This window comes from Styela clava, chromosome 10 (assembly GCF_964204865.1).
Source record: "Styela clava chromosome 10, kaStyClav1.hap1.2, whole genome shotgun sequence".
In the NCBI taxonomy this organism is placed as follows: domain Eukaryota; kingdom Metazoa; phylum Chordata; class Ascidiacea; order Stolidobranchia; family Styelidae; genus Styela; species Styela clava.
Genome location: NC_135259.1, coordinates 2,886,919 through 2,913,739, shown reverse-complemented (window position 1 = coordinate 2,913,739; position 26,821 = coordinate 2,886,919). Strand labels below are relative to the sequence as shown.

The window sequence follows — 26,821 nt, the reverse complement described above, 5'->3', positions numbered from 1 at the left end:
ATGCATTTCAATATGTGTATAATTGTTTGGTGAAGCCAGGTATGGTTGTTTTGATAATTTGATCATATTAAATCTATATAATAAATGCCATTAATTTTGCTAATTGTGCAAGTATATATTGCCAATAAATTATTTTTTGCCTACATTTTTTTTAAAAAATTCGTTCATCAGACTTTCTGATTCGTTTTAAGTTCATCGCCAGAATGCCAACAGCGAGCATCAAATATTCAATTCTGTTACTACTCGATTTTCTACATCAGCTAGATAATCATCACCATCAGGAGGCTATATCAACGTCTGAAATAAGTGCTTTTCATAGTTTTCTAAATCCGATCGGACTATCACTTGATCAAAAAGTTGTCGTTTTACTTTTGCGCATATTGACTATAAAAAGTACTATTTCTCCGTGGCCTTCGCATGATAGGGTTGGATATAGGCTTTGTACAAGATCATGTCGAAAACTCACCATTTAAATTATTTATTTGAAGGAAATTGGTTTGTTAAAAGGTTCCTGCTCATAGCCAGGGCTGCTTGTATTGTAAAACATCTTTATAATGGTACATAGATTTTTTAACAAATAAAAGTACTTGCAAGTTCGATTCGTGATCGAGCCTATACTGATTATGTTTAGGAACTGGTCGTAATTTATAATGCTCACGAAGCAAGAAATATATGATGGTAGTTATCGATACGATACACTAACTGCACTTGTTTCATCATGTGTGTAATCGAGATATATAAATTTAATTCTTGCAGAGATATGAGGATAACATTACGAGTTTCAATGTAGGCGTGGAAATGAGTAGGCTAAGAGATGATGATGTATTAAAGGTGAAAAGAACTAATGCATGACTGGTTATACAGTTTGTATATATATATAGAGAGAGAGAAAAAGACCACGATTTCGCTACGTTCACTCAGCGGCACCCAGGATTTCGTTTTGGGATTTCGTTTGTGATATAATACTGCTCTGTCCGTGACGTTCATTCATTATGACACCAAGGCGGGATTTTTTTTATCGCAAACTGTGATTATTATGACGTTAGACATTGACATGTACATTTACGTAAAATACAGTTTACTTCCGCTCATTATACTGAAATATATTTGATACCTATTACTGCACTACAATGAATTGCCATGGTATCAGAAAACGGACCGGCCCTAGTCCCGAGAGGCGGAACAGAGCTTAATAAAAACCCACCCCCAGCCCTAACCCTCTGGCATATATTTGAATACACGAAATCGGGGAATGTTTGATCTATAATATTACGTTTCATGATTTTCTGTACAGTGCCTCATATAACACGTAAGAAAATACACAGGGCATAATCTAGCGACATCGTAGGCAGAAAAACACAAATGGGATTTAATTTAAATATAAAGAGTCATTAAATATACAAAAGCAAAGGCATAATGGATGCCTTCATGGCTCCTAACGTAATTCTTTTTGCAGATTATATACATTTTAGATATTAATTTAATTGATTATAAAATAAAACATGGTGATCACTTACTCTTTATTTGTGGGGAAAATATTTTGATGTAAATGTTTAAAAGATTATGGGTGACTTTTGGGTAAGTACCGTTGCATTTAATTTTGAGTTATGTTCTATTAAAAATACCGCCTAGAAGTAATGGGCAAGTAGCTCAATATTGCAAAAAGCTTTTTTTCCTGATCTGATTTCAACTTGCTTTTGAATGCTACTCGTTTTTTATTCGAAGCCGAATTTTATTGTTAATAATATGATAATGTAGACTCTAGTAAATATTGATACATTTAGTACTAGGGGGTTATGTATAATGCAATCATATTACATTATATGTATTACATCCGCTAAATTATATATACCCAGCGTAATAGACAGTTTCTCCAACCTGTTTAAATTTTGTTGTTGTCAATACATTATAATTTAATGGTGATTAACATATGATACCCATGCTAATTATGTTTTGCATGCCGGTATAAACATATGATAATTGGGGGTAATTATTGCCCTATTTTTATTTTCGACGTCCTTACTAATCGCCGGAACGGTCTATCGATTTTGCCTTCCCAAATCTCTCTCGAGCTTGAAGAGACGTAGCCAATCGGGAATTACTGTTCATTGAAACGCACGGTATGGTAATATTTTATTCTTCTTTACTCACTGCCGTTGTTTGGAACAAACCTCGGATGTGTTAATTGAATTTTAGATCTCTGACCAGTGTTGGGTTGTAGATGACACACGCGTATAATGCACTTTTCATACTTGATCTCCATATGCAAAAAAGTTGCGCACAGCTCGATATTTGAGCCGCTTCCAGATGAGTCCCCGATTATGTTTGACGGCATGCGTCGTACTAATAATGCCCTTAAATAATTAAACAACAGCGCCGATAATTAATAAATTCATTATGAAATCTCGTTCACACATGAGAAACTTAGTGCATTGATTATTTTAAGGAAATTGAAAAAAATAAAGTTCGACAAACGCGAACATAATATTTGTAGTCGATGCCTATTAGGTCGCTATACGAAGGCATTGTTAGAATCGTCTGTGCGTTTGGACGTCGCATTTAGATCAATATAGTACTGGCTACTCACGGCGCTTCAATTAACGTTTAACACTATACTCATAGTTTGCATACCAAAATGCAGGTAAGATTTTTATGTTTAAATATAATAGCGGAACAAAGCAACGCAAAGCTGGCAGTTTGGTGAATAGCTGTTATATTATATAATGCGATTTCTAGTATTTCGCGATAGAATTTGTACATATTTGATTTCCCTTTTCTTGTTGACACTTGAGGTATTTTTGAATATATATTTTCTAGCAAAGTTGTACACACTATAATAATGCGTAGCGTTCGTGCTGTACCACCCAAACAAACCCGAGACAGTTGTTGTTACTTTTCTTATTTATTACTTATTATTTACCAACAATATCGCTCACCTTCTCTTTCAACCAGATACCATACTTTTATGCGAATCTTTTGCTTATATCTTAACGACACGCTCACGATATACGATTTTTGTGATATATGCATGTTATATATTAAATTTAGATTAAGGTTTTTGAAATTTTATTCAGAAAATATCCGGAATTGGTTATATAGTTTACTACTCAATGCTGTTCAGAAGAAATTATAGCTAAACTTTGCATGTAGATATACAAGCTCGCACGAAAATACAGAAAATAGTTATGTCGCTAAAAATATATAATTTTATTTATCCAGAGAGCCTATTTATAGAAAATCGTGAGATTCCGCCCGCCTTCGCTGTTACACTTCATTTAAGCGAAAATCAAATTTTTGATAACTTTATATGCATTTATTCTGGAATTCTAGTTGTTTTGCCCATATTATGCTCGAAGTACTACTATTTCTCTGAATCGTAAATTTAGAATCACATTTTGTGACAAACAGGCAATATGGGAAGCAAAAAAACTTTATATAAATGATACCCCCTCTTACAAAATTCGATTATTATGAAAATAAAACACCAAGCATGTAGTATATTCATGTTTGTTGTTGTTTTTTGACTCATAAATGGAGAAAAATGCTAACAAAACGCAGTTGGATAAAAATCTCCATTAGAGTCAGTTGATAACAATATTTTATATTTAGTCTATATTGTGTCCAAATCCACCTGGTTCTTCCAAAGGGAACAAATCAACCAACGGATCGGATTCTCGGGCGTCAAAGAACGACGAACAGCAACGTTCCGCACGAACTGACGCTGCTTCAAAAAGATATTCATTTTCGAATACTCGGAAAGTAAGTACTCGTTTTGTATAAAATCTTTAATATGTGGTTTATATGATATTAGAGCTATAAACTTTGCTCTCACGCGAATGCTAACTAATTTTTGCATATACAATTGAAGTACTAGTTGTTTCGTATTGACATATTCATAACAAAATTTGTATTTGATGTAAACGCACTAAAGCAGGCTTAATCTTATGCACGTTTAAATTCTGGTTTTTATTTCCAAAACTTTGTCCTATTGAAATTTGTATTATTTTATCTACGAAGGGCACCGAACTAAAAACGGCTGGTCAGTATTTACAGCATATACTCGTATAGCATACCCAATCATGTTGTTTTAGTTTGACTGTAGTGTCCGATGGATTGATATGGCAGAACTATGAGGATATAATTGAACGTATTATGCAGAAAATTCATTTAGTCACGCCGGTTCATATGTCTTCACCTAAACGAAGAAAATTTCTGAGCAAATTTCTATGAATGTGTATAACCTGTTACTATGCGACCTTGTCTATTTTAGACGCTCAATCTACATATATATCCGATAAAAGGTTATGCTTAGAAGGTGCGATAAATATTTAAAGTAAACTGTTACATCATATTAAGTATGAAATCAATGGGTTTATAAATACATCAATAATATTATCAGTGGGGTTAGTCCTCTCGAGACGTCGGATTTATAGTAGAGCTGATGATCTTCTGATCCTCTTACTGTTCAAACGTAAAGGTATTCATGTTGGCATAGTCACCTATTAGAGTCAGTTAAATTCAATATCAGCAGAAAAACAGAAAAAAGTAGAAAATGTTAAAAATTTTGATTACCAAGGTGTGTCCAAGTAATCAAAACGTTCATTTTTCATGTTGTGGGAACGCATGTTGCACAATACCCCAAACTTTTTTCTGTTTCAATTTGTATTTAATTGAATCCCTCAGAAGACATTATATGCAAAACTAACGGAATCGTAATCGATTTTTTGATTTTTTTCATCCCAATTCCCTATTCATTGTCTGCATTTAAAATCTTCTTTACCTAATTCATGTCAAACAATAGTACACACGGAGTTTGCCGGGCTCAGAAGTCAGTTTCACGGAATCATTGTATTTGAATCGACAGTTCAGTTTTGGAAACGTCATCATGCAGAATGACTGTACAGTTCTTAATAACAAGGTAAATCTTAAAATAATATAATTCAAAAAACTTATGTTTTTCATTATGCGAGTTACTGTACTTATTTTATTTAGATGTTTTACCAACATACTTTTTCTATTTTTCTAAATTTCATTCTAGACGTAATAGTTTCAGTCAATAAAGCAAAATTCACGAGAACGCAGAAGTGAAGAGTCAATTTTTGACTTTTTAATCTTGTAATCATTCCACAGATCGGTCCAGTGGTGATCAAGAACTGCAAGGAAGAATATCAGATGCGAGCTATCGTAGAGAATGTAACTGGAAGACTTCATGATCAGTCAACAGAACATGAACTTCTTCTGGTATGATGATTATATCTCAACGCTTTTTATTATTTAACAAGCAATTGGTCGAATGTCGCAAAATATCCCGTTATAGATTAATTGATGCAATCGAATGCCAGATGCAATGAAGAACTCGAGTTTATGATTAATTTTTGTGTGTTATGAATACAAAACTTTCGATAATTGTTTTCAATCAATAGGATGAGTTCATTAATATCAGTTTCACGCGTTCAAGTTTCAATCTAGTCGAAAATTTTCGGCAAATAAAGTGTTCATTTTTTATTTTTGATACGTAATGCAATTTCTTGAATAAAATCTTGATATAAATGGTGGTGAAATGACGCATTTAACTTCAACTAAAAGAGTATTTTGATAGTGCTTGTTTGTTGATTTCGATTTAAAAGCCTACCGTTTAAATATTTTGAAACGTTCAAATCGCCTTATTTTTAACGTCAAAGCTTTCAGGTTAATCCAATTATTTGAGGATCAAACATTCAATGTAATTCCCATATTGATTCTATAATGCGTTCGGAAAGATAATAACACAATAAGCAATAAATATTTTATAAACGAAATAAGCGGACATACGTTACCAGGTAGACGTACCTGCAGTAATTGCTTGCAATTACATGCCGATTTATATGCATTATTCCACGTAAAGCACTTCTGGTGTGTGATAAGAGTAACCTTTCCACGCATCGATACTTTGGAAGCGCTGTTGATAAAATCATTTTGTTTCAACTATAATATATTCAACTGGTGTTCCTCGGCTGTCTATATCTACCCAACTTTTTTTGTTATTCTCAATTTTGGTGCATCGAAATTGTGTGTTTTAAATGTGTGTTTTTTGTGTGTTGTGTGTGTGCCATAACGAAAGGTTCGACCATAATTATATATACACGAATCAATGTATGTCAATGTAGAAAATACGAAGAGAAAATACAGATTTTTTATAACACTTATTTTTCAAATTCTATTTATTTAAATTACCAACATACAATATCAATTTTATTTTTACAGGACAAATTTTTTCTCCTAAAAGATCATTTTGTAGGAATCGATAGACACGAAACACTGTTTACACACGGTGTTCCTAACCTACGAGTTATGGAAACATCGCCGACCTTGTATGCTATAGGCCAGCCTACAATGAATGGGTTACAGAAATTTATGTCAACGTTGTTTTCGAAACATCAGGTTAGATTATGTAATGTGACACCAAAGTTGAAAGGGAACTCGCTTGTTTAATGTCAAATCTTATTCGTTTGATGTTCAATCAATAAAATAGTGTCAGAATCTTTAATATTAATAGATAATCTGCTCTAGGCATGATATTTAGGAATGACTTTTTGGTAAATGAATTTGATTCCAAACCCGTCCGTCAAAGCCAGAACGAAAATCCATATAAATTTACAAAATTGCAAAATTGCAGTTTATTGCGAACTTCATCATGACTCACAGGTGATTTTGTTTATTTCAAGTTGTGCGCAACCTTCAGAAAAATCATTGAAGAGCTCTATGGTACTGAAAAGCATTTGAACTTCGTTAATTTTTACTTTTAATCTGCCTTTCCAATGATTCGGATCCGAATCTGTCAAAACGCATTCCAATCCAGTGGCTCAAAGCCACAGAAAAAGAAACAGATGATCACGCCAATCGATAGCACATCCTTCAAATAGTTTACAGATTGAAAACCTAAGCCGTTTTGTTAGCTTGAGTGGCTGTTCGAGTCATTACTTTCATCTACATTATACATTCGATCTCTGGTAGTATGAGCGCTATTTTTTTTTTGTTTCAGCTGATCTATTATGTCAATGTCCGTGCGGTACCGACGTTATTCCTGCGTCGAAGTGGAGATTTCATTCCATACTCTGGATTCAGCATGATCAAAAATTCCGATTCGCGAATTTATAAAACACAAAAAGAGTTACATGATGCCGAACGTGAGATACAAATGCAGGTATAAGAATTATGTAAATATACTTTATATTTGGCATACTTCCAATGTCCTGCATGCAGCTAATATTATCTACATCCATCAAGTAAAATCAATGGCATTCTATCGTATGCGAAATTTTATTATACCAGTCCTCCCAGACCATGTAGCTTTCTATAATAATGTAACTGAGATGTGATCTTAGATAAGATGGTTGTTAATATCAGCAGATAAAATCTGTCTTTACACAAACTTATGTTCAAGATTACAGCCAGGAAACGGCAAGCATTAAATAATTGATTCTGCGTGCTGGTTTAACTGCAAAATCCTTTTAAATAGGCACTTAGAATTGCATCATCAAATTCGGGCTTGTTTTACTATTACAATGTATTGGACTCATCTCCAGACGAACCGCATATGTATCAAACCAAACAACTTGATGACTTGGTCACTTCCAGACAACTATACGCAAAACTACAATCGGAACATGATAATTTTAAGTGAGTTTCCATTCTTTTATATTGCTATCCTTTGGATATCACTTTTGTAATATCTTATGTCCACTTTTGTAATACCTTATTCTTATTATATAAATTCCTTTATTTAGATATGTACGCTTGGTTCTTCCGAACATGGATGAGCCTTCATCGGAGTGGCTGGATTCCTTAATTCACATTCTCAAGGTAAAACGTTAGCTGGTAGAAATGAGTATTTTATTTTTGTATCTTCTGCCCACGATCACAGTGCGAATTTCATTTGCGATTTTAATGTAATACTGTCCACGTAACTTCCAAACGAACACTTCGTAGCACAGCATTGCGAGTCAAAACCAGTGAGAATGTATATACTTTTCGATCTCAATTTACAATTTGTTCCTTAATTGATACCTTTGTCAACATGTCGGGTGCGCAACAATGATATTGACGACATCGGGGAGATTTTGCACCCGCGGAACAAATTGAATTTTTCCGAAAACATTGTGTGTTCTTTCAAGCCCGCATAAGCCATTAGTAATTCAAACAAATACTTTATCAACAAGAGGTTGAAGATTATTAACAATATCGAATGAAACTATCGTCGAATAAGTTATAAGCTAAAAAACAACAAGATAATACATGGACGTATAAAATGATGTTTTTACATCTCTAGGGACTCATAATTTGTGGGGAATTCTTTTGACTCATTTTCTTAGCTAAAATTATAGAAATTGCAAAATTTCTTGCACTTTTAAAAATATTTATGCAAATGATAAAATATTTAAAGTAACCGGATAACTCGATGGTTTACATCAATTCCCAGGAGGTTAACGTGCACAAAGGAGAAAGTGCAATCGTATTTCAAGGATTAACTGGAGAAGGACCGGCAACATTAGCAGCCCTAATGGCCCTGCTTGCATCAGACATGCCTATTACACTGGACAAAACTAACAAGGATAAAAACGACGCCTCGGTTATTAAGGCCGGCCATCGATTCAAGGCAGGGTAAGGAAACTTTAATCTATTCCTATTCTTCTCAATTACTTCCATTTGTCATTTGTTTTATTGTACTGATATTCAAAACACGAAAGAAACAGGTTTATTCAAATTATTCTATATAAGGAAAGTATCATTAGATGCTGATATATATAATTACAAAATTTTGATTTTGTTTTAATTTATAGTGCTTCACGATCTCGCGTTCAAAAGATACAAAATAGCATTCCGTGGAGAGAGTACGTCATCAGCAAACTACTTGATTCGTGGTCACAAAAAAACAATTCACTACGATTAGAAGTGAGTAAAATGATGATTACTTTGTATTTTATTCAGGGTTTTTAAAACCCCGATGCAATATACTTTGAATTTACAAGAGCAGACAATCATCGATGTTTTTCAAAAGTTTTAATGAATTAAATTCAAGATTAAGCATCTAATAACTACTAAAAGAATAACTTTCTCTGTACCTGTAGTTACCTCGTCTATAACATACCATCTCACTTAAACGAAAATTTGTTTTTATTCTAAATAAACCATTTAGATTGATACATCCATCGCTTGTACATCAACACCAGCAATACTCTCATTCATTCTTAAAGATGTAATCTGTAATCAACAAAATAAGAAAATGAATATCGCTCTGATGGGGAGATTGAAACGGGACATTCGACAGTCGATATCAAGAAACGAATCAGTTGATATAGATTGCCACGGTGAAGGTTAACTTTTGAATAAATTTATTTTTTATAAATTTATTTTTTAAAGTTGTTTTGTAAAAGCCACTTAATTCAAAATAGCCTATTGAAACCAATTTGAAATAGAAGCATATATTTCATTTTAGTATATGCACAGTTGCCATACATATCATCTTGGTTCACAAAACCAAATGTTTCGGCGACATGGGAATACCAATTCACATGTTTATATACTATATACGAATTATCATCACTATACATATGTATAAAAATATAAAATTTGTACTATATATATATATTCCTTATTTTAAACGTTTTCCAAGATAGCAGAGGTCAGGTATTTTTCAAATAAAATCATTTACTCACTGCTGTAGGTAACAACGCAAACCTGACGTTACGAGATATTTCTGAACTCAGTCTGATGGACCCAAAGAAGATTAGAGAACAAGCGCAAAGGTAAAGTGATCTTTTTAAATTTGTATTCACTTTTTTACTGAACAGTTTTTGACTGATCTGACTCAAATTATTGCAAAAGCACTTAAAATACAGTTAAAACAAAAATCTAGTGCGGGTTGATGCCAGTTGATAATACACGATGCAAAATTTTGACATACTCTATAATGTTTTTGCGGACATAACATAATCAATATTTGGCATTGTTTACTTCCATTACCTTTTTTAATGCATCATGAAATATTGAAAACTATGCTCATCAGAACTTTGTCGAGATTCCATTAACAATCTTATCCAATTCTGATGGAAATATGAAGTTTGATAAATATTTTATAATTTATTAGATATAGATAAAAGGAGGAAAATTGAGATTGAAATAATTTAGAATCTATTTTAGGCAACGTTGCACCGAATTCAATACTATAATTTTGTTGGCAGGTTATTAAACATCTTGCATAATTGCAATAACAAACCTTGACTTCTCTATAGTAATTTTCATTATAAATCTCACTGTATTAGGATTTGTTCAAGTATACACATAGGATTAGTACACACAAAACAATTTTTTAGACGTGGAAATACTAAAAATTCAATTACAAAATTCTAGTCCAATTCATAACGTGCAAAAAAATAAGAACATTGAATTTTAGGATAAAAAATGTGCGCTAATTTTAATAATAGTATTTTCATTCAGTGGAAAACTTATTCGTTATGAAGTTTGCGATGAGGAACATTTACTGAAAGTTCTTCTTCTGGATTCAAATTTGTACTACTATCTTCTTGTATTCCGGGCTTATGTACTAGAGCAGGTAAAGTACTACAGATCGATAGACGAGTAAAATCGGATTTTTCTTGGTGATTTCCAGCTTCAGATTCATTCTTTTTTGGCATTGTTTTGAACTTTTACGCGAATAACACATCGGATCTTTGGTTTTCTGGTTTTACCGATACTAATTAGTGACTTTTGTCGTACGCCTGATCGCAAGATATCACGAAATAATAACTCAGTCATTGACTGCATTTCTATATACAAGACACAAAATCAATATTATTGCGTCTATTAAACACCAACATTATACCAATTTGCAGGCGAAGCTGTCATTTCAAAAATCGTTTTCAGAATGGTTGGTAAAACAGCCCAGTCTTATTTTTGACTTATCTCAAGCGGGATCATCTTGTGAAATGGAAGTCAATGAGGAACATTGGATTTTGGTAAGGAGTTGAATTATTTATGAAAATGCTTTTGCGGAATATGGCTTTAAGCACGGATAGAATGAAGCAGAAATCAATTTAAAAATGGGGTTACAACGACTTCTCTATTTCTTTAGGATACTATAAATTATCAAATATTGAGGTAGGCGATGGCTAGGTCAGTGGTTCCCAACCCGACTTTATTTTTCCGAAAATTAACTCAAAGTAAGAAAGCTGAGCTTATTTGCAATAAGCGAGTTTTTAAAATCGTGGCGTGGCTTCACTAAGCAAAATAGAAGCTGCCAAGTTTTCTTACTCATATATATACAATTGCTATTGAGCAACACTTCAATGCAAATATAAAATAACCTTGAAAATAGAAGCAGTAACTTCCAAGTTTTTTGTTGAAAAAACAAGTAACCCCAAAATAATTTTCAGGCCACCCAATTTGGGGTCGCGACCCATAGTTCATTTAAATAACTTTTTTGCGTAATCTACCATATTGAATATGCTTTCCCAAATGAAAAATAGAAAAAAACATTCCCGAATTTTTCGATTTGTGATATACCTTCAGAAGCTCTAAACGAAATTATTTTTTTAGTGAATTTTATTCCGAAATTTCATATCGATAAAACCCAAATTCTGTAAAATTGTTCGTCCAAATTGTGAAAAGTCGATCATTTATCAACTTTCAAAATCTGCTTAAAATAGAGACAATTGCGTGTAATACCGACAGGCCGACATTTTGTTTTAAATATTCTTTTCGACCTCCAATTTCGAGCTTCTGTTTTTATTCATAGTTGAATATAATTCTACAACGCTAACTCTGGTAAACGTGTGGAGTATCGTTGGCAATTGTATAGCGTGACTTTGATGTGTACATTTTTCGATAAAATCTTGTTCATTTTTTGGTTTTAAATTTATGCATTTTTATACACAGAAACGTCAACCAGAACTACGATGTGACATACCATTTGATCCAACATACCATCGCATTGTTGGAGTTCCAATCTACGGAATTGCACAAACTACTCCAAAGGTATGACAACAGATAGCATAAAAATGTCATTTCAGGCAAAGAAAATGCATTGATCAGTTATATATTGTCAGATTAAGAAAAATGTTTTATTCGTAAAAAAATTTAACTACGTCAATTAGAAGCATCAAAGTCAATGGAGAATTAAGTACATTTTTGTTCAATAACACTCATAGATCGAATCTAATATGAAAGTTGTTGTTTGTTTGATTTGAAAATATATTAGTTTTTAATCAGGAATAAGGAATATTTATGCAATCAAGTTCCATGGTATTGCCAATTCGTTATTCTGTTTTTGCTGCATTACCTCTGCGCAAGAAAGTAGCTGCATGTAAAAAAATCCATAGATAATGAAATTCGTTTGTTGTGACTACCAATTCATGTTATGGGTATGGTATATTCAGCGATTTTCCCAACTGGTCAAAAGATTATCTGGACCGCAATCGAGGAAACGTTACAAAAGACTATTCTTCATTAACGTCAGACAAGAAAGCGTTTTCTATACTTGCAACAATGTCGATGAGGAAAAGGGAGAAATATCTACGTCGGAGTAAGATTCTTTGTTCCACTACTAAAACTCATAACTACAATACTAAAAGTATCGCATTACTGCACAAAATCTCAACATTTCATTTTCTCAACATTTATTACTTAAACTTGAAAATTGCTTATCGTCTTTATACTAACTAATTAATTTAATGTTCAACTTTTCGTTTATCCACAGAGAAAAAGAAAACAGTCAATGGGAGCTTAGTGTAGGTGCAATACCGTGTATGCATGGAGCAAAAGCTGATATGATCGAGGTATGCTGTTTGAAATTATATTTACCTGATTGGAATGTTAAGATCCACAATTATCATTTACAAGTTGGTGAAAATATTATATTACATGAATATGATGGTAGGATTGCAACCACAGAGCGGATAACTAGGGAATATTTATTCGAGTGCACAGTATTTGTTATGTGTCGCCCAATCGCTCAAAATTTCAAATAACGCTCGTGTTCATTATTTATTGCAGTCAAATAATCAAACCTCGGGCACTGTCTATACCCAACACTCCGCGCCTGTTTATTTTTTCTGATACAAAGTCTCTCAGGCTGTAAATAAGCCTTGGTACTGAACGATAGTGTTACCGTGTGGAACTCAGTGTACACGAACAAATGAACATTACATATAAATGATTATACTCACGGTAACCAAACAACATAATATGAAACATATCGAATAAATTTTGATAAGTAAAATAGTGGTTCCAAGCGAGGTAGGTAGCGACATACCGGGAATTTAATAAATTGGCGCTCCATTAACGAAATTTCAATGCTTTCTACTAAATTAAGTATATCGATCGATTGAAGGGATGCAATTTTCCGACGACAAGATACAACGTAGAGTCAAAGTGATGCATATATTACTCGACCATGGCAATTTTAACACGTGTCACAATCAATGATTAAAATACTTAACTGTACATTAGGAGATCGGTCGCGAAGAGGTACTGTCAATACAACCAAATGCACTTCTGCATATACTGCATATAACTAAAAACATGTTCGAACCATTTATTGTATCTATGTTTTATCTTGTACTTTGAGACGTACAACAAAAACAGATACAGATGATAAACCGAAATAGTAAAAGGAAAAAAGCAAACACAAATCAACCCAATCTTAACACCTTTCCTATTATGAACTAAATAACAACTTGATAACGCCTATGCCATTTTATGCGATGTTTTATAATTTCGCACTAAACAGGACCTTAGGCCAAAAGTATTAAGCTTAAATGATGCACAAAAAAGGTCGCAAGCTTTTATATTAGCTCAAGTCATTGATGTCTATAGATATAGAAACAATTCGCAACGATACTTTCACCAGGCTTTATAGTGGACGTGATCAACAACGGTAAACATTCGTTACATCTAGATAATATCGAACGATTATAAAAGGCAATTTACCTCCAATGCGTTCATATTTCAACATTTTAGGAAGTTGAAGATCACGTGAGAAATGCGATGGAAGAGATTCCAAGTATTGTTGAGTTTATCGGTCTTCCTTCCGATGAGCATCCAGGTAAACTGATTCAATTTATATTGGTTTGTCATATTTTCATATGTAACCACATTTTGTGCCGTAATCTCCTATTTTCTATTAATATAACCAATATTCACAGTAATCAAAAATAGCTTGTTTGCAGTTACGAACAAAGTGATAACCTATACCCTAAACTCATCTGTGAAATCATTATTAAACTGGTGTCAAATGCCGGCCACAAAACAATAAAGCATCACGCTTTTTTACATTTCAAATTTTCTTGATTTTTTTTTCGTGAAATTATTATTTTGGTCATCAATTTATTTTTATAGATACATTAAAAACTACTTCGGAAGTTATCAATGATCTCAATTTGATGGACGCAAATAAAGATTGTGGAGAAATATTTTACCAGAGAATTCCTCTTCCAAAATACAGAATACCAAGATTTGAGGTTAAATAATTTATTTCTGTGATTCGTTGGCATGACAATAGGCTGTGTTTTTGTGAACAAGTCTACATATTTAAAGTTTAAAACATGTCTAAAAACTTTAGTACAAATTTAACATTAAAAAAAATAAAAAGATCATACGTACAGAAAATACATTCACAGATTATAAAAGTTTTAAAAAGGAGAATCACTTCATGGAAATAAATTCTATTTCATCTTCAAATTTGCTTCATAATATGTTTAGCGTTCGTTACAATACTACCTTGGAAATACTGAACATTTTCACCAATATTTTCTTTCAGTGTTTCGATAAATTAGTACAAATCATACGGGATTCCGAGCAATTGAACTCAGATGCTGCTTATATATTCTTTTGTCAAAATGGCAAGAAAAGATCAACAAATATGATGGTCGCGGGTCTATTGATTTTGACGCACTTGAATGTGAGTATAATTAAACTATTGCTACATAAGTCGTTTTTCAATTCCATCAGACTAGAGTATATCGAATATACTTTACAAATCTATACATCTCGCAAATTACGCAAAGCAAGCACTTTCAGTATATTATGTGACAATGATTATTGCTGCCGGATTTACATACACATTTATCCCGGGGGAGAGATAAGCAGATATAACGGCTTAATCATATGGTGAGCCACGGCCTCTCTCGTCCGATTACCAGTCTATGTCGGGTATGCGATTTATTTGTTTTCAGATGCTTGAACTTGATGGTGGAGAAAGCCGTAACCGACCAGCGGTTACTTGAAACACCCTACGGCGGCAAGGATTCCAGCAATCCTCTCGCACATAATTATCCTCGCGTGGGATTGAACCCTACGAACCGACGATCATGCCTATGTTATGTATTAGTAATCATTTTGCTTGTCACATTTTATAAGTATGTAATACATGTGTGCGCAAACACCTGTTATGTTATTTTAAGAAATTTGAACTTGACTTGGAACCTCCAACATCCATTTCGGTTGATTCCTGGGCTCCTGATGCACAATTTACTCGAGGAGAATTCAAGGTTGGGTGAAGATAAATTATTTTTCTTTCAATTCAATTCAATAGCCATAGGTTTATTTTTAAATACATCTCTACAATGCTGTTTGATTATAAAGCTGCAATATCATCTACAGATTCTACACTAAGTTTCATAACGCCAAAGACCGGCAATATACTATTTTAAATATGCCTATTCTCAGAGTCCCATTCAGCAGTGTCTCGTATATTAATATGTGAATACTTTCATGCCAAACTTTGCTTAACGCCATGGCTGAAGCCAAATTACCGCATATCATGTTACATTTACTTATTCGCAAACCAACTAAACAAATATGATCAGTCAAACTCATAATTAATGACTTCCCTGTGCAATGACAGTCCGGCATCAATTTGTTTTCTCAGGTTGTTCTTGAACTCACCCAAATTCTACCGGAATTCCATTCACGAAAAAAGGAAGTTGATGTCGCTCTTGATCTTTGTCATGAAAGTATGAGTACAATGCATTATCATTTGCGGGAGCATCTCAATCCGTCATATAAAAAGGTAAAAATTAGAATTAGTAGCTTACCTATCGATTGCGAATAACATGGAAGAAAACTGTTACAGGTTCCTGCTTGTAGTACAGTGTTTCCCAACCCGAGTCCGCGGTCTCAAATGAGTCCGCGGAGTGTTTGAATGAGTCCGCAACGAGCCAGAAATTCACTGCGGGCGCAAACGTTTTTGCGAAACTTTACAATCAGCCAAGTTACGATTTACGTTAGAATTTACATAAAACATAAAAAGCAAGTTTATTCACATAACATTAGTCGATTCAATATTTACTGGATACTGAGTAGAGCTGGGCATATATTCAACTATTAGAATATCAATTTACTATTCGAAAATTTGGTAAAGGTGATGCGACAGGTCACTTTCGCGTCGCTTAATCAAACGATTGGATTTCACAACTCACGGATTTCCGACGAACACACGCGTGGATAGATACCTAAATGGTGTTTCTCGCGCGCTTGAACAACTAGGAATAACTAGGAATCAATGGTGGCAACCTAAATTTTCTTAATTGAAAAGCGGCAATACTAAAAATAAAATGGAGAACACCATAAGTTTTGTTTTAAAATGGTCCACGACAGATTAAAAACGCTTTTTTATACATTGCAAATCGCAAAATTTCGGGGGCTACTATAGTATACTGTAGTAAGAGCTTTTTCCCTTAAGATTATTTGCTTTACTGTCTCCACACTGGTACGTACAGTACTGGAGCGCCGTAAGTGTTGTACAAATAGCTCAGATTTGTCGGATTCAAACGCTTTTTTATACATTGCAAATCGCAAAATTTTGGGTGCTACTGTAGTAAGTATACTGTAGTAATGGCTTTTCCCCTTCGGATTATTTTCTTTACTGTCTCCTCACTGGTACGTACAGTACTGGAGCGCCGTAAGTGTTGTACGAACAGCTCAGATTTGTCGAATTTACAAAAATACGAATCAAAACAAAATATAATCGGGCACTTTACCACGCATTTTTGTGTCCACGGATTGTCATGATATTTCCTGAGTGGTATTGCTTTTATTTCGTCAACACAACCGCAGATTAAAATGATCAAAATTAGGATCACACATATGATAATATATGACTTCACGCAAGGCGATGAATAATTTTTTTGATTTACTAATATATATCTTTTGATTATATTTTTATTAAATACTGAATCAAGTTGTACTTTCTGGGAATTCATAGCAGGTAGTAGAAATTTTGTAACGGCGATAACAAATTCGCAAGATCGCAAAAAATATGTATCAAAACTAAATACGAGAATATCGGTTGGAAACCGAAGACTTATCGATCGATAGTTAGGGGATCCCCCAAAACAGAAACTGCAGTTTCGATTCATCCGCTCTTGTAACTTGCGCACTGCGCATCGCACACACACACTCGGCGGGTCTCAAAATTCTCTCGCTTTACAAAAATCTAGATCACTATATCAATAATTGATTGATAACTCGCTAATTATACGACATAATTCGCCCAAAATCAATAGGTTTCTGGTCCGAGATAAGATGAATGCACATGCAAAATTTGGAGCAGATTCAACATCGCATTCGCGAGATATCGCATTCATCTAACAGACACACACACAGACAGACAAATACCTATCAATATACTTACAGATCTTAAGATCGATAAGTAATAATCGGGCAATATATTCTCATATTATTATGTTCGCAGAGAGCGGTGGCATTTTAAAGAAGTAATGCTCTCATCTTGTCATAAGTCGACGCGACCGCGAGTGACCATGAACACAATTAAATAAAAATAGAAAGAAATTTTAAATTCTCGTCGCTGTCGTGGATTTGATTATTGTGCGACAGAAAAGGCCATTTATACACTAAAAAGTCGACTCTTTTAACAAACGCGCAATTGCGACGAATTTCCGATTTTGGAAATCATTAAAATTCTGTTGTGTTTGGTTTTATTACTTTTTCACACCGAGTACATTTGCAATAAACGCACGTTGAGTCCGCAAAGGTTTTCGCCAGTGAGAAAATAGTCCGCTACCAAAAAAGGTTGGGAAACGCTGTTGTAGTACAATACATTTTTCTTCACTTTTAGGCCAAAAAAGCCAAGGACGCAAACGATGCTTTACCAATGAAGCATAAAAGCTACATGGGACTTGAATTTTATGTGTTTTTGATACTTTTTAATACCTACTTACATCAACAAAAAAAGGATTGCTGGAGAACTATGACATTTGATCAGTGGATGACACAAGTAAGTTCTAGAGTAAATCTGAAGTGATGCGTTTACTTTGTCTTTGGTCACATATTCGTAATATCATTTGCACTAAATAATCACAAGTAATGTTGTCAAAAGAATTAAATGTCAATTTCGATTGATCGCCGTATTTTATTTGTCTTTAAGTATCTCTTCTACTTAAAAAGTTCCCGATGAATCAATCTTAGATCATCCTTCAAACTGTTTAAAGTAAAAGGTGGTTCGTGTCACTGAATAAATCTTGAACTGGTACAGACTATTATGTAAATTAGTGACAACAACATCAGCTTCCGACTAATAAATGTATATGTACTATGTTAACATGTTTTGAAATTTTAGTATGCAGCTAGACTTGGCGTTTTGAATGTTTTGGATAACTTTGGATTTATGACATTCGGAGAAGATTACCCAATGAATTTACTAAGAAACAGATGGCTGTCGACCAGAACTTTGATGAGGAATGTGATGTGTGAATCACCCAATACAAGTCACAGATGTGTTCGCCCAAGAATAGAAAGTCTCGGTACGTATGTCTAGCAATTTTTATTGATGTTATTGCAGTTAATCGCATTGAAATTATTACGATTACCCAAAAACTGTAACTGAAGTTACTTCACTTTCATGTTGAAATATACATCAAATTTGTTTACAAATTTTTTACATATACGTATGTATTATTACAGTTTTTGAACAACCTTAACATTATGAATTTTTCTAGGTCTACAATGCCATTTTTGTTCGTGCTTTACTTAAGACTCTTATATTTCAGACACGTTTCCCGATTCTCCTACTTACTAAGTTCGCAGTGGTTTCAGCTTAAAATTGACAAACGGAAGAAACATTTGGAAACAAAACAAAATTATGTTGTTCATTTGTGTGTTTTTTTGCTTTAAAACCAAAACCCTAAATTTTATTTTTGTTTTTATTATTTTCTATTATTTTATTGTTATTTTAATCTATGAGCTGTTAGAATAATAGATGTCATACGATTACAGATTTTGATCTCAATATCAGTGAGTTTAGCTTTCATATGAATGATATTATAAACGCACAAGTTATCAAAGCTAATTATTCTAAAACTTGGCAAGTGAACGATGAATAACCAATAAGGCAAAATTAAAATGTAACCAACTAGATAAATAGTTGTTTATCCATCGTTGATTGCATAATTTCGTTAACGCTTACTGTGAGATCATTTATTAAATACCGATATAAAGAATATTGATGAAACAATTTTGTCGATGTCATGATATATTGTGGATTGGTAAGGCCGAATGATAGAAATTCACTGTTTAGACGCATAACAAATTTTACATTCTGCTGTGTTCCAGCAATATTCAATAGAATTCAGTTCAATCGATCATGATTTCTTTGTCAACACAATATAAACGTATCATAAGAAAAGTAGATTACAATTAAGAAAAGGAAACTAACTTAAATTATGTGACAGGAGTCGCAAGGGACTTCAAATAGTTCATGTAGCTGATTCAGGTTAGTGAGTGCAAGAAGTTGATGAAACACCACAACATTTCAATAAATATTTTAAGGAAATAAAGATTACTTTTGCAAAACAAAAATTAAATACTAATATGATATACAATAATTACCTAAACGGGCATCCTAATAACTGGCATGGCGAAGGCAAGGTATTTAACAAAAGTTTGGTATTCAAAAACTCCTTCCTGCACTTCTGATTTACTCGCAAAGCTGAGTGCTACTCGACAGAATCAAAGCGTGTTTGGACAAAATATCAGGGACTTTGAGGTCAGTTGCGAGCAGTACAGATAGTGGTTAATTTGTATTGAATATTAGTCTGCTTGATAATATATTCTACGAATGCCGTTGGAAGTTTGCCGTCAAAGTACTACTACTGCATTCAAAGTTTCATGATTTTAAATCTATGGTACATTGTGTCAAGTCGGGATTGTAAAGGTGCGTCACCTATAGCCCAAATTGATTTATTTTGCAACATCTCTAATCTGCGAAGTATGGTGGATGATGCACTTCTTCACGCTATAATACCATACTAAAAATATGATTGAAATAGGGAGAAATAAACTAATCGCATAGCTTAGGGGTGGCCAACCAGTCAGAGACCAAAAGCCTCATTTCGTACTTCATTACCGCGAAGAGCCACCGTATAGGCAAGAACACACATGAACATCGGATATAGCTTTGTTTAGATCTGCTAGAATGTTAGTTTATTGTTTATTGTAAAGGTCACTAACCAACATGATTATGACAGGAATTCACAAGCCATTTATTGCTATGCTTGCTACTTAGTGGGATTTCTAGCATTCCTTAGATTGAACAATGCTCTTTAAATGTGGCTTGTGTGTGGATGTGGTTGTAGCCAATCGAAGCAGTTCTTTCACATGGGTGTCAGTCAGAAGAGATCATTGGTTTGATTTCGCGCGTTTTAGGGTAGAAAACACAGATTCGCATATGTATGTATGTTGACCCAAACATTGACAATATCCTTAGCGCAGCTCGTTTGACAATATTTTCGCGTTGGCATGCTGGTCCCTCCTTTAAAGCGCACGTTAGTTGGTCTTTCTCATAAAGATCGATCATCTTCAACTCAGTTGCAGGCACTTGGAGCCTCATCTTAGACTAGAGGAATTTCAAACGATCCGTCTCATAATTAAATGAGTCGTCGACAACGTAATCTGTGACGTTTTATCTGCACTTTAATTTCTTCACTCATATGGTAAACGAAAATAGCCGCATAAAACGAACACAAAAGCGGGTTGGCCACTCCTGTCATAGCTGATGGGGTGAGGAATTTTTCAGGTTTAAATATTATTCCTGCTGTTCTAGCTAGCTTGCCATCAATGTTGTTAATATGTCTCATTTTAGCTGACTATCAATGTGTATACCCAAGTATTTGTAAGAGTTCGCATTCTCAAGTAATATGCCATTATCAAGTAGCCTACACATACATACTTCTTTCATTTTTATTGGAGTTAATTAAAAGGGAATTTGATTCTTCAATATTTAAAGTTAGTTTATTACTGGTCAGCCAAGCTCCAATTTTATACATTTGAGAGTTCATATGAAATTACAAACCATTTGGCGAAAATGAACTTCCAAATAATTTGTTATCATCAGCGAATAATTTGTCGAATAATTTAGTGGCATGAGGAAGATCGTTGAAAAATAGTATGAACATTAATCGGCCAAGTATAGTCCTCTGTGGTCACTGGTATTCCGTGTTGCACGGTCGCAAGTTCAGAGCGATTCGGCCCTACTTTGACATATTGCTGACACCAACTTGAATAGCTCCGGAGGATTTTTGATACATGTCCGCGAATGCCATAATAGCTCAGCTTTCTAACTAATATGTGTTGGTCAACAGCGTCGAATGCTTTTTAAGGTCGAGGATTATTGCACTATATATGTTCTTTTTTCTCTAATTTGTCATAAAAGTAAGTTACCATGTCAAATATTGCATGATTGGTAGAGTGCTTCTTTTGTAAACCAAACTTATATTTATTTATGATGCTATTTCGATCTATCCATATTCGATGAATCTTCCATTCGCTATCTGGATTAAAACCATGACTAAGTTTCTCGTTTCTATTTTGTTCTCACCAAATAAAGTTAAACTAAAATAATATCTTAATCGAAGTAAACAAACTTTCTACTGGCCCACTGCAAATCTCGGACTGTTGCCTTGAAGGCGTTGTGGTAATATAATAGATCAGAGGATCAACCTTATTTCATGATAAAAGCGTTGTGGTAATATAATAGATCAGAGGATCAACCTTATTCCATGATAAAAGCTTTGATCAACTCATTTTTTTAATGAAAAATAACAAATAAAATAATATCAAAAATAATTACCAACAGTACATTATTAATATGTTATACATGTTATTCATGGTTGTTCCAAGGAAGAATTCGTCACCGTTCATTTTTTTCCATAATTCATTTTTTTTCATAATCATCATTCATACGATTACAATTATTTTTAAGATAAAGCATGTAAAAACAAGTTTTTCCAATTATTATTTATCTACTAATTTCATACACTTGTATAGACATTTGTATATATACTTTTCTATGCTTTATAGATGATACTCTTCATACATAGTTACATAATAATCTTATCTCTCTTGTGAAATTAGGTGAATTTCTAAGTTTCTCTACTTTATTTCTACATTTTAAAGCACTTTTACCTGTGTTTATTACACTATTAACACTTGGCATAACATTTTGAAAAATTACTGCATTTCGATGCAACCAAATCTTATACCTAGTAATAGACAATTGCAAAATAATAGCATTTTTTTCTACATTTGTTACATGTTCATAATAAGAGCTACTCAAATCTAATAATACACAAGTTTCATAATCAATTGAATTGTTTCTGCCAGTTATTTTCATTATAATCGAAAAAACATAATCATATACTTGTTTTACAAACGAACAATTCATAAACAAATGTGATACCAATTCTGTTTCTACATCACACATAACACACAAGTCATTTCCAGCAATAAATCTAATTCTAGATACACACTTAAGTTGCAAAATATTCCACATTAATTTATAATTGAAACTTTTCACATAATTTGCTAAAATGTCATTGTGAATATTTAAACATGCTTTTTCAATATTACTTCTGCAAAGAAATACCATTCTTTCACTTTTTAGTGAGTTAATTATTTTGTTATACATTACTCTATGATATTCTTGCCTAGCTTCTAGTAAAGTAATTTTATGCATTTTCATAAATTCTATAACTCTTACGAGGTTGTAAACTATGTTTGACACTATTATTTACAGATAAACCATAATATACACTTAATTGTTGCCCTATGTTGAATTCTATTCAATTTAAAACAGTTCTATTTTTTTTGGTTATCAGTATCACTATCATCAAATCTATAATTAATGTATTCTATAGCACACATTATATATAAACACATCACAAAAATTGGTATATTTATAATGTCGTATCCTCCCAATGTCTTTGATTTACACAATGTCTCAATTTTTAGTTTAATTTGTCCCTCGAATATAAATTTTTCTATCTGTTCATTAATTTTATTTCCAATTTTTGGTGGCATGGGTATCACTCTGGCCAAGTATAGGCACAAAGGAAGTATTTTCATCTTTACTACTAGGCATTTTCCATCCAATGTCAATGATATTGTGCTGGATAACTCTTCAATCTTCTTTTTTACTTTATTGGCACACCCCAGTTATATTCGCTTGTATCATAGTTTGCAAAATAAACATCCAATACATTTAATTTTTCTACAATATCTATATCTGGATGACTAAACTTTGATTTCCATATTCCAATAGTCAGTAATTTTGTTTTCTTTAGGTTTAGTGTCATCCCCGTTGCCATTTCAAATATTTTCAGTATTTCCAATGCTTTGTAAATTGAATTCCTATTTCTCAATATAAGGGTAATATCATCTGCATATCCTCACTCATGCCTGCACTCATTTTCAATTGACCGCAAATTATAAAACTGAGCAGCGTCCAGGAACCTAATAACCGAATGACAGACGTAAACAAATAAAATCAGTGAACTAGATTAGTGGATCATACCAATTATAATAACGTAATTAAGGTTAATCATCATAGCATCATCAAAATCATCATCAAAAAAGAATAGCATCTTATGCATGTAACGCGGGAAATCATACTCAAATAGTTTATCACAGGTGAAATTTGCATGTTTTTGCATGGAAAGGGAAATCTGTTATACTTATCTACCGCGATAACTTATATGAATTTTGTTTAGTTATTTTGAAGCCAAGTCTCAAGAGTAAGTTGCCTTGATTAAGCGTTGGACAGCTGGAAGATTGGAGGTTTGAGTTTGGCACAAACTTACCAAGAACTGCATATTTGCTTCACATCATAAACAGAATAAGGCAAATTCTTGCTTTGTCAGAATAGAGACATCCTTGCAATATTTGGATTGCTTAAATGAAAAAAAATTGTCGAAGATCAAAAACGCTGTTGGTGAATTCAGAAACTCGCGATATCAGTTACGACATTTGTTTTGCAGATTTGTGTACACCGCTTAAAAATTGCAACAGCTCTCAATTGTTCCAAGGTATAAAGAAAAGCTGCGGAGAGTTCGCTCGGTATTTGCGTACGTATGCAGTATTCTCATCATTCAGATATTGCGGCATCGTTATATGATTCCACTTCTTCGATATACGCAGCAAATATGGGGATGAAAAGTTTTTAAATAGTGCCAATTAATTTGCCTCAGCGAACGCAGAGTTATCGGTACGGGTGGTACTGAGATGGGCTACTGATACAAAGCTTGAGAATGCTTTGAACCGGTTCTCATAAATTCTTACTGCTTCAGATTTAGTTGGATCTACTTCCTGTCTCCCCAGCTCAGTGCTCGGGTGTATATTACAACCCAGAGTGTACCAAAAACTTCAGAGGGTGTGCCCACATCGTAGGGTGTATTGGGATGTACAGAATGTTATAAGGTATACACTAATACACCATATATGCTACTTTGAAATGTATTCATAAAAAATGGAACAAATAATTCGCAGCGCTACTGCACTAATTATGTTTGGCGTTTCTGATGTTTTTGTTATCGGCTTGTCACAGACCTAATACTGTTTGTAGAATCGATCCATTCTTTACTCTAGTCATATAAAACCGTCAGTGGTTCGAAGTGTTGGTTTACAATTTTCCTAGCGTAATACACTTGAAGAGGGCAATTTTGTTGTTATTGTGGATTGGATGTCATTTCTAGTTAAATACTTGAATTACGATCAGATTGGTACAAAAAGCGGAGTTCAAAACATATTAAATGTCTAAACTACAACCAATTCTGGGTGGCACTACTGGAAGTTCCCGATTACAACAGGTTTGCTTCTCGTTCGAATGCCTACAAGATACCTACCTGAAGATAAGATATCTGCCCTCATAAAAATAATGCTGGTAAAAAGAAAATTCAATCAAAGATGTTGATGCACTAACAAGATTAATCAATATTATTTCCTCGCTTTGTACAAATGGTTGGTGAAACTCAGGAGCAACATTCGCGTTGAATAAATAATGGAGTATTGTGTCGATATCAACATGGATATCTCATAAACATTCTGTTTTGTCTAATTAAAATGTAGGTGTACATGATTTTGAGTGAAGGGTGAAGAGTGTACCATTCCAAGAAAGGGTAGACGAGCACTACTTCAGATTCAAAAGTAGTTCCACTTTCGTGCGCCAGTTTAAATAGTGGCAACCAGCTAAACACCAACCATAAAACCGAGTAGCGCACAAGAAACTACATAATCAATTGAAAGACCTGACTAAGTGAACTAGAAAAGAATTATGAAGTAATCTATTCTAAGCCATTAATTAAATAACGAATAAAAAGACCAATTGAGCTATTTTAAAAATGCACATTGCGATAATTTAATGCTAAATTATATTATCACGTGCAATTTAGGCGAGTTACCAGTACCGTATTGTTTTTGTGCATCTCGCACCTAACAGGACATCAGCCTCAATACAAAGAAGCATGTGGCAGGCGTATTCGTGTTGGACGTCACAACTCCCTCATTACTTATCGATCTTAAGATCGGTAAGTATATTGATAGGTATTTGTCTGTACTCTGTATGTATGTCTGTCTGTCTGTTAGATGCACGCGATATCTCACGAAGGCGTGGTTGAATCTACTCCAAATTTTGCATGTGCATTCATCATATCTCGTACCATAATCCTATTGATTATGTCGTATAATTATCGAGTTATCAATCAATTATTGATATAGTGATCTAGATTTTTGTAAAGCGAGAGAATTTTGAAACCCGCCGAGTGTGTGTGTGCGATGCGCAGTGCGCAAGTTACAAGAGCGGATGAATCGAAACTGCAGTTTCTGTTTTGGGGGATCCCCTAACTATCGATCGATAAGTCTTCGGTTTCCAACCGATATTCTCGTTAATATCTCTTAATCACTTTAAGGAAGACAACGTAGACAAGTATGGATAATCATATTGCTATATTAAGAATAATTTCCCATTACTCGGGCGGCTTATCACTCGACGATGCTCATACAAATATTTAATGGTCACCCCGTCGAGTTTTACTTGAACTTGATTAAATATTCAACTCGTTTTACGTGGAATTCAACAAATCGCCTCTAGTGGTCCGTGACAGCAAAAAAGGGTATACTGCAAAGTACACCAAATGGATATGACGCGGGAACATATGAATCTCACATTTTTTATCCTTAATAATTGACAATGCAAGCTCACTAATTGGCAGTTTTCTATATGGATTCGACGAAACTAGATAGTAAATTAATACATAGGATCTTTTGTACGAAGCCTCGCCAAAAAACATACCGCCAATAATCAAAATAATATGTTTTGGGTTAGCGTGAGGAATGCAGATTGCACTGGAAATTCAAATTTTTAAATTATTCCTAACCCTAATTGGATAATTATTAATTTGTTGTTTATTAAAAACGTGGCCGTTGGTGTTTTTCTCAAATCTCACATTTTGCATTAGAGGAGAGGGCTTTGTAGAAAAGATCCAATATATATATTACC

The 26,821-nt window shown here is 33.7% G+C and overlaps 1 protein-coding gene across 4 annotated transcripts; it reads left to right on the top strand.

Annotated features, from left to right (window-relative positions):
- Positions 1–1,459: 1,459 nt before the first annotated feature.
- LOC144428243 (paladin-like) lies at positions 1,460–19,288 on the top strand. Of its 4 annotated transcripts, none has more exons than XM_078117199.1 (25): positions 1,460–1,578; positions 3,610–3,759; positions 4,802–4,918; positions 5,131–5,241; positions 6,244–6,420; positions 7,022–7,183; positions 7,499–7,659; positions 7,767–7,842; positions 8,459–8,640; positions 8,820–8,931; positions 9,176–9,347; positions 9,704–9,785; positions 10,477–10,591; positions 10,872–10,994; positions 11,914–12,012; positions 12,414–12,559; positions 12,734–12,812; positions 13,996–14,080; positions 14,374–14,495; positions 14,795–14,935; positions 15,438–15,524; positions 15,905–16,045; positions 18,113–18,271; positions 18,614–18,797; positions 19,044–19,288. In XM_078117199.1, the coding sequence occupies exons 1-25, from the start codon at positions 1,564–1,566 to the stop codon at positions 19,070–19,072; spliced, it is 3,027 nt and encodes a 1,008-aa protein (XP_077973325.1). In that variant the 5' UTR covers positions 1,460–1,563; the 3' UTR covers positions 19,073–19,288. The 4 variants fall into 4 exon arrangements, with proteins under 4 accessions (XP_077973325.1, XP_077973324.1, XP_077973327.1 ...); XM_078117198.1 differs by having other exon boundaries at positions 9,176–9,353; XM_078117201.1 differs by lacking the exon at positions 1,460–1,578 and adding an exon at positions 1,997–2,120 and having other exon boundaries at positions 9,176–9,353.
- The last annotated feature ends 7,533 nt before the right edge of the window (positions 19,289–26,821 follow it).

What these genes read in the sequence shown, in the direction of transcription:
- LOC144428243 (XM_078117198.1), top strand. An exon ending in ACAATTCACTACGATTAGAA is followed by an intron (nt 8,932 to 9,175) that starts GTGAGTAAAATG and finishes TAAACCATTTAG; the next exon opens with ATTGATACATCCATCGCTTG. An exon ending in TATAGATTGCCACGGTGAAG is followed by an intron (nt 9,354 to 9,703) that starts GTTAACTTTTGA and finishes TCACTGCTGTAG; the next exon opens with GTAACAACGCAAACCTGACG.